General features: G+C 30.2%; 1 protein-coding gene across 5 annotated transcripts in view; it reads left to right on the top strand.

Moving 5' to 3' along the window:
* The window catches only part of LOC122257515 (dehydrogenase/reductase SDR family member 7), a 12,079-nt gene that overhangs the window by 1,623 nt on the left and 456 nt on the right, over positions 1 to 10,000 (top strand). For all 5 annotated transcript variants that reach the window (XM_086556191.1, XM_043022827.2, XM_086556185.1 and 2 more), the window contains 6 exons: positions 104 to 171; positions 649 to 798; positions 1,215 to 1,321; positions 4,900 to 5,139; positions 6,649 to 6,768; positions 9,467 to 9,627. In XM_086556191.1, the coding sequence (XP_086412317.1) occupies positions 104 to 171; positions 649 to 798; positions 1,215 to 1,321; positions 4,900 to 5,139; positions 6,649 to 6,768; positions 9,467 to 9,627 (846 nt within the window). The remainder of the gene's footprint in view (positions 1 to 103; positions 172 to 648; positions 799 to 1,214; positions 1,322 to 4,899; positions 5,140 to 6,648; positions 6,769 to 9,466; positions 9,628 to 10,000) is intronic.

Consider the following 10,000-nt stretch of genomic DNA (forward strand, 5'->3'; position numbering starts at 1 on the left):
TTTTCATAGCAGGAATAATAATAAGAAGAACTCTTTTAGATCATGGGTTAATAGAAAAATACCAATTTCGAAGTAATATTAATGAGATTCATTATAATTCCAGATTTGTTTTATTGCCAGCAGACTGTGATCTAACTCTCTTTCTCTTCAAACGTTTCGGAGCACCAGTTGGTATGGAAGAAAATTTGTAATGTTATAAGTAGCATTGTATAATTAATTTTGTCATGAACATTTCTTTAACTTTTTTGCCACATCTTGAGTAATGTACCTGTAACAATACTCATTGGAAATATTATTGACTACATAAATCAGTTACTGAAAAGAATGACCTTTCTACTGAAAAGAAAGTTTGATAGTTTGAATTTATGCTGAATTAAAAAAAAAATCCAAATTTTGAATAGTTTCAATGTAGTCATGAAGTTTCATTAAGAAGTGACATATGAGTAATAGTTATAAAAGTGGTGTTAGAGCTATTGCTAAAGTTTTTTTTTTAATTAGATAATGATTACAGCAGAAAAAGGTTGAAATAAAATTCAAATATTATCAGCAAAGCAATGATAATATATATGATTATGCACTAAATACACTTATTGTTAGGAAGCCGAATAGCCAAGTTTTATTTCTTTTTCATTTTTTTTATTTTTACAGAGAGCCTTGAGGGACGTGTTGTGTGGATTACAGGAGCTTCAAGTGGCATTGGTAAAGCGCTTGCTATTCGTCTAGCAAGAGCAAGAGTAAGAGTTGCTATATCAGCACGATCTGTAGAGAAGCTGAACGAGGTGAAGCAAAAATGTATAGGTGTGTGTAGTATTGACTGCCATTATGTAGGTCTAGCAAGAGGATTCTTATTATCCCTATCCCTATCCCTGTCATCCTTATCCTTATCATTACATTATCATCATCTGCAATGGCTCTTTTCCTTGGTATCTTTCTCTTCATATCCCTAATCCTTTAAGGGTTGATTTCTCTTAAGTGTGAGAATAATATTTTTTTTTGCAATTTTTTATTTTGGACAAACCAATTATTGTTTTTTCACTAAAAGCATTAGAAAAAAAAAGATAGCAACTGCCATTAGTATTTTAAGTGCCTGGAGGATGTGAATGCCTGCATAGCATAATTTAAAAGTGAATTTCAAGGTTTTGTCTTTTAGTGATTCTAAAAGCCCCTTAAAGAATGTTGGCAATGTTTTGTTAAGTTTGATAATGACTTTTCAGAGGCAGGAGGTTTGGAGGACAAAGATGTTCTCATCTTACCATTTGACATGGTTCAGTATGACCAACATCAGTCTGCTTTTGATAAAGTCATTGAGCACTTTGGAGAGGTAAGATACTAATTGTATGTATTTTGTGAATATATTTATGTATATGTATATGCATATGTATATGCATATGAATATGTATATATATGTATATATATGTATATATATAAATATATATATATATATATATATATATATATATATATATATATATATATATATATATATATATATATATATACATATATATACTTATATATATATACATATATATACATATATATACTTATATATATATACATATATATATATATATATAAAATATATATTTATATATATATATATATATATATATATATATTTATATATATGTATATATATATATATGTATATAAATATAGATATTATGTATATATATATATATGTATATAAATATAATATATATGTATTTATATATATATATATATAAATATATATTTATATATATGTAGCTATATATATATATATATAAATATATATGTATCTATATATATATATATAAATATATATGTATCTATATATATATAAATATAAATATATATGTATATATACATATATATATATATATATATATTATATATATATATATATATAATATATATATATATATATATATATTATATAATATATATTATATATATATATACATATGTATATATACATATATATTTATATTTTATATATATATATATATATATTATATATATATATATATATATATATATATTATATATATATATATATATATATATATATGGGGATTATCCCCAGTTTACTGAAAGAGGGTACTATAATTCTAATATATAAAGGTGGAAACAAAGGTCAGGCCAAAAATTATAGACCAGTAGCGCTAACATCTCATATAATAAAAATATTTGAAAGGGTAGTGAGGAAAAAAATTGTTCAGTTTTTAGAAAAAGAAAACAAGATAAACCCTGGGCAACATGGATTCAGAAGTGGTAGATCTTGTTTATCACAGATCCTGACACACTTTGAGCACTTATTAACCCATTGCAGACGGAGATAAATTTGCTTGCCCAGCCTCCAGGATAGGTTTTATTTTAGAGAGAGACCGCTTGAAGCAATATAATTTGAATCATCCCACTCTCTTTCAGTCATTCATTGTAAAACTAGAACGTTTTTTGTGTTTTATTTTTTTGTGTGTTTTACTGAGTTTAGAGACTTATATATATGACAGGCTCTATCAGTGCTGCAGTTGAGTAAAATTGTAGTATATTATCCATATTAGCTCATTATTTTCTTTATACTCAATGTGATAGAAGTATTGCTGTTTTATGGGAGGACAAAAGGCAACTTTATTTTTTCGTATTTTTGTGCTGTCATGAACGAATACGAAACATATAACCACCTACAATAAAGGTAACAAGAGGAGGTAGGGAAGAGGAATGAAACCTGTGCTTGTGACTGTGAGTGCCACAGTGAAAGACATCCATATTGGCACAGGAGCACATTTTAGACACTGGGTAGAGACAGTGCTTGCTAGAGACCGTGGATGGGTGCCATTCAAGGCTCTCTCACCTGCTGGTGCTAGGAAAAAGTGGTGCCATCTAGGTTTTGGACGTTAAGCTAGCACGATATTACGGTAATTATAGTAATTATGACTGCAGTAGCCATCACCACTCATTCCTTTTTCATAGCAAAATAAAATAGCACTGTGATCCAAAATCCCCGAACGTCGTGTACGTCATGACGCCCGTTGTCAGGCCAAAGCTCCTACGTCATGTATGTCATGACACCCGTACGCAATGGGTTAAGGGACCTAACTGAAAATAGAGAAGTTGATGTAATATATCTAGACTTTGGAAAAGCTTTTGACAAAGTAGATCATGGCATTCTGCTACATAAGATTAAAGACCTTTGAAGCGGCGGGAAAGTTGGAAGATGGATTTACAACTTCCTAATAAATTGTAAACAAAAAGTACAGATTAATGGGCTTTACTCGAATGAAACGATTATTATAAGTGGGGTGCCACAAGGGTCCGTTCTTGGGCCCTTGTTATTCCTTATTATGATTGGTGACATTGATAATGGTGGGAAACACTCAAGAGTAACATCATTTGCAGATGATACAAGAATAAGTACACCCTTAGATATACAAGATAATGAAAACAAACTTAACGAGGATCTACATACCATCTGTAATTGGGCATATAATAACAATATGAAATTCAGTGCAGATAAATTTGAAATTATAAGATATAGTCCAACTGGAAATTTAAGAGCAAGATCATATTTTGTCGAAGATGTGAAGATTGAGGAGAAAAAAGTAGTAAAAGATCTAGGACTCTATATGAGTAATGACATGAGTTTCAGTCACCATATAGAGCAGATTGTCAATAAAGGAAAAGTTATGAGTGGATGGGTAATGAAGACTTTTAACATAAGAGACCCAGAACACCTTTTACCACTATGGAAAACATTAGTGACCACAAGATTAGAATACCAGTGCCAAGTATGGAGCCCAAATCTTATAAAAGATATAATGTTGATAGAACAAGTCCAAAGAATCTTTACACGTAAGTTAGATAATACGATGGGTCTAAACTATTGGGAAAGACTAAAAAAACTAAGACTGTACTCACTACAAAGGCGGAGAGAGAGATACTTCATTATATATGTGTGGAAAATTATTGAAAACTTAACACCAAATCCAAGACCTGTTGAAGGAGGGGGAATTCAGGTAAGACATTCCCCCAGGCAGGGAAGGACATGCTATCGTACTGGGATAAGTGCACAAACATGCCTGTTAAGAAAAATGCAAAAACAAAGTTTCCTAATAAACGGACCTAAATTGTTTAATAGCATACCAAAGGATATAAGAAACTTAAATGAGTGTAGTGTAGAAGTATTTAAAAGAAAACTAGATAAATGGCTACATTCAGTACCAGATGAACCACCAACATGTGGTAGTGAAAGAACGAGGGCCGAATCAAATTCCATCCCTCATCAAATTCAGTTGCTTGCAACTGACAAAAATGGGCGGTCCCCCAGGATGGCCCTGGCATGAGCTAATAACAAGGCTCAAGCTGTAACTACCACCAAGTAAGTAAGTATATATATATATGTATATGCATTCTACCATCTTTCTCACATAAATATAACCTCGGTAACCTGATTTGGGACCTGAATTTGTGATTTCGTTGCTGCCGAGCGCACGCGGGAATTGTCTGTAAAACCTCGCTATCACTGCTCTGCTATGAGCAAATGGGAAATGTCCAGGATGGTTTGTAAGGCGTCTGGTTAGACAATTCTTTTAGCGGGTCATGTAATCTACCGGATTCAGTACTGTGTCTGTCAATCTGATGTCGCGGGTTCGAGTCCCAGTCAGGGAGGTAAAATTTGTATTTATACATATATACATATATACATATATACATATATACATATATATATATTATATATATATTATATATATATATATATATATATATATATATATATATATATATTATATATATATATACACACATATATATATATATTTATATACACACATATATATATATATTTATATATATCATTATTATCATTATAATCATTCAGCAAGTCTATACCTGCTACTATCATTCTTCAATTGACAGCTGGACATCCTGGTATGCAATGCTGGCCGTTCCCAGCGTGGCCGTTGGGAAATGATCGACCTAGGTGTGGACCGAGACCTCTTCGAGCTGAATGTCTTTTCACTTATAGCCCTGTCTCGGAGGGTGGTGAAATACTTCCTTGAAAAGGGGAAAGGACACTTGGCGGTGACCTCAAGCACAGCTGGAAAGTTGGGGGCTCCCATGTCTGCTTCATATACAGCTTCAAAGCATGCATTGCAGGTAGGGGTTTGTCATGTCCGATTGATTTAGGGTTTTGTCTATCAACATTTCTGTATGAAGTATGCATTCACAAATTTTCTTGTTTTACTTTTTAGTGTCTCAAGTTTTATCATCTGTTATATCACTATTTTTTCATAATGAAAGAAAGAAAAAAGGTGATTTCTTTTGACCAACACTTGATAAGTTAACCCACTCACGACGGGGGCATTCCAGCCTTGAATGTCACAATGCCGGGGCTTTCGAGCGCTTAGGCCTAAATCAATTAAATGGTTGGCACAATATTGTGCCGCCCGGCCACTGGGCTTTTGAATGAGCGGTACAGTAGTGTGCCACCCGTCCAGAGAGGGTTAAGATAATCTGGCATGGCTATTGGCTATTAGATTCAAAATCTGTTTTCATTTTTTTCTTTACTTTTGTTATTTTGATTCTATGGTATTAAGTATATACAACAGAAAAAATGAATTTTATGCACCTCTCAGCTATTGTCTGTTGTTTGTTTTAGTGTATGATGGAAGCCATGCAATGTAATGCATGAGAATATTTATTTTTCAAAAGAAATTAAAGTAAGAAAGAAAAATAATGGAAAGAAGTTTAATTAGTTTAATATGTATGTTTATAGAGCATAAAATTTTGCATGCTTTAGAAGTTAAAATACATATATATATATATATATTATATATATATATATATATATATATATATATATAATATATATATATATATATATATATATATATGTATATATATATATATATATATATGTATATATATATATATATATATATACATATATATATATATATATATATAATATATATATATATATATATATATATATATGTATATATATATATATATATATACATATATATATATATATGTATATATATATATATATAATATATATATATATATATATATATATATATATATATATATATATATATATATATAATGTATATAATATATATATATAATGTATATAATATATATATATATTTATAAACTATATATATATATATATATATTTATAAACTATATATATAATATATATATAATATATATATAATATATATATAATATATATATAATATATATATAATATATATATATAATATATGATATATATATAATATATATGATATATATATATGATATATATGATATATATATGATATAATATAATATATATATAATATATATATAATATATATATAATATATATATATATAATATATATGATATATATATAATATATATATAATATATATATAATATATATATAATATATATATAATATATATATAATATATATATAATATATATATATATAATATATATGATATATATAAACATAATATATGATATATATATAATATATATATAATATATATATAATATATATATAATATATATATAATATATATATAATATATATATAATATATATATAATATATATATAATATATATATATATAATTCCTAACACCATTGCACACACACCCACAGGGATACTTTGACTGCCTACGTGTTGAGAAGGCAGGATGTGGGTTGGACATCACCATGTTCTGTCCAGGTCCAGTGGATTCTAATCTTCTCAATGTGTGTTTCACAGAAGAGAGAGGCAAGGTGAGTGTCTGTTTGTGTGTGATTTTACAAGGTAAGTGTGTGTGTGTCTACATATACTTAAAATTGATCTGATTTTCATTGCAGATGATATTGTCTGTATAATTTCATTAGATGTAAACTTTTTATTTATTGAATTTTTAACTAACTGAGGATTTGGAAGAGTAAAAATAATTAATTGATATGAAGCTGATCCATTCTAAGGATTACATGGATTGCCCAAGCTTATCAGGCAAAGGCAGTATCATAACCATGAGGTTTAACTAAAGTTTGTGTTATTGCACTTAGCTCAGTTATCATATCCATATCTGTATTGGAAAATAGTTTTTATATACTAGCACTTTAGTCAATCTTTTCAAAGTGAGTGTTAGATCAGGCTATCCAAGTATTAAGAGATGGAGAAGGTGCTCTAAAACATCTTGTGGTCTTTAATTTTTTTGCTGCTGTACTGCAGTCATTTTTTTCCTTGAGCCTGGTGTATGCTGATGTGGCTTCTTGCTAAGGGCCATTGTCCATGGGACTGTTTTAAGATATTATTTTTCATAATCAAACCTCTCTTTTCTCTGGTATTTTTAAAAATTGTGCTTATTTATTTGTTATGATTCAAATGGTTGAATGAAAGTATCCATACTTGGTGTGTCTGAAAGCAATGGCAAGGGGATCAAAAGCTTTTCGATGTGCACAATGTAGATCCCGGATGTGGTTCCTTGGAATAGATGGATGAGCTCGTGAGGAAAGGCTGGATTTCATTACTTTTGTGATCAGTACACCATGGTCAGTTCACCAATTATCTACATTTCAAGAATATATTTTAAATATGAATGCCTTGTTATCAGTAGTTGAGAGGTTCTAGTTGTAATGCCAAAGACAAGTTTTCTAGTTGATCCAGCAAAGATGGCAATTGTGACTCTTAGTGTTAACCCATTAGCAGCGGATGGCATGATTTGGTGCAAAGGCAGAGTCGGTGATAGACGCGGATGGCACCATGCCAGACATGTAATTCAGCTATCCTACTGCACAGACCTTTTTTTAATACCGCGACCAATGGGTTAATGGTATGTTTTGCAATGTATCAATTGATAGTTGAGGGGAGACAATATCTGATTTGATTGTGAAATTTCCAGTAAAAAATGACACAAAGGATGCAAGTAATGCCATCAGTGCATGTTTTGGTCAGGAGTCACTGTATACTGTTTCTGAACTAAAGAAGTTGTTGCCTAATATCATAGTGGTTGTTTTACCAAGTAATTTCTCGGTAATAACATCATTTATGGTGTATAAAACAAGAACAAGCAGCTGAGAGAACTCCATAAGGAGGACTACATGTTAAGTCTTGTTTTTACAAAGACAAAATGTGACTTCAATCATGGTGTTACTGAGGTGTCACCTGAGATTCGTGCTTGCTTTCAGAATGAAAACTCGTATATGTCAGTCAGTCTAGATAGACGCAAAGCCAAGGACAAGTTCTGGGTAACCTAGTGTTATCACTGTCAAAAATTCAAAAATATAGTTGCAAATTATATAGTTGTTCATTTTCTGGTAGGATTCATTATTCCAAAAGGCAATATCTTGCCTCTCCTGGTAAAGTAGGAAAAAATATGAGGACCCAATTTTTCTCTTGACATAAATCTATAATAATCTTAATTAACACATGATTTAAAGGTACAATACCTTCTATTCTATATCATAAAATGAAGGAAGGAAGCAGATATGATAGCAAAAATGGCAGATATATGCAACTAAAGATAGTAAGACACAAAATCATATTTAAAGGTTGAAGCATCTACAAAACAAACAAGAGAATGAATACAAGGAACAGGCTATGAGGCTGACCAGGCATGAGACAATCAGTTGGTGGCTAGGAAAAAAATGCATCCTGGAATGCAGCTCACCTAGGCCTACAGAGCCTGGCATCATTAGGTTCAGGTCGAATAACATCATGAATGAGTTTTTCTGTTTTGCTTTCTTAGTTACTATTATATTTGTGTGTGGAGTGCTAGTGAATTTCCATAAAGAACTGGGGCGTATAGGAAACAAAGAACAAATTACATTTTATTATAATGATTATCTGTAAACATTAGAATTACTGAATAGTGTTTATACTTGCTCATAATTTTATAAAGGCATTCAAAATAGTAGGCAAAATGTACTTCATTTTTCTTCAGACATATTCCTTTACTCTTCTATTTATCAAGGCTAAGAATAATATTCCTCCCATGACTTCCTAGATGTGTAATCAGTGATATTTGAAAGTATGATGTAAAAGTTGTTATCTTGTAGTTGATTGTGGTAGTAATGACCAGTTTGTTTTAACTCTTACAAGATGGGCCACATCGAAAGATGATGTGCTTTATATGATTTTCTAGACTTAATGTATGATGTATGACTATAAATGAAATATTTGCAAACTGATCCTAATTAGCCTTTAGTATGATACATTAGTTACATAACTGAAGGAATAGGTATATTGTATTTTGCATAACAAAATGCAGTGCAAAAGTTTTCCAATCCAGTTGTAGAAGGTTTAAGAGGTCAAGCTCTAATAAGTTTTGATTTCATCATTTGCATCTTGTTAATCTTGCCTGTGGATGATACACAAAATAAAGCACAATAAATAGAAAGTATTTTAGGTAAGCAAAACTTTTAAGATAAAAGAATAAATAGGCAAGTTAATAACTCCCATCAAATTTTCATATAACAGGAACTAGGACAGGAAAGGAAAGGCAGAAGAATGTCAGCGGAACGGTGTGCAGATCTCTTTGCTGTATCAATTGCCAACAAGCTGTCGGAGGTTTGGGTAGCAGATCAACCAGTCCTAACCATGTATTATCTCAACCAATTTGTTCCTTCACTAATGAAGTGGTAGGTACTGATGTGAGGTTAAGGGTAGTAGTGACAGTGAACTCACAATCATTATGTATATTTTGTTATGATGTATGGAGTGATATTTTTCTATGGAATTTGAGTTTTGGCAGTTTATTGTAAGGCAAAAAAGTTTCAGAATCCTCCTGGAATTAATCTTTTTATTTTTAAACTCTTTTTTTTATGCCATATTTTTTAAGATGGCTTTACATTACACAATATTGCATTTTCTTGCATTACCTATCATCCTGTAGCATTTCTTGTATCCATTCTTATTCCTTAAGTAATTTTTTGTATCCATTCTTGTCCATATATTCCATTGTTTCCTTGCAAGGAATGCCAATAAAAGACCAATGTAGAATTTTAATATATG

The sequence above is a fragment of the Penaeus japonicus genome, unplaced genomic scaffold (genome assembly GCF_977035675.1).
Source record: "Penaeus japonicus unplaced genomic scaffold, GWHDUDI00000001_assembly GWHDUDI00000003, whole genome shotgun sequence".
NCBI classification, from domain to species: Eukaryota; Metazoa; Arthropoda; class Malacostraca; order Decapoda; family Penaeidae; genus Penaeus; species Penaeus japonicus.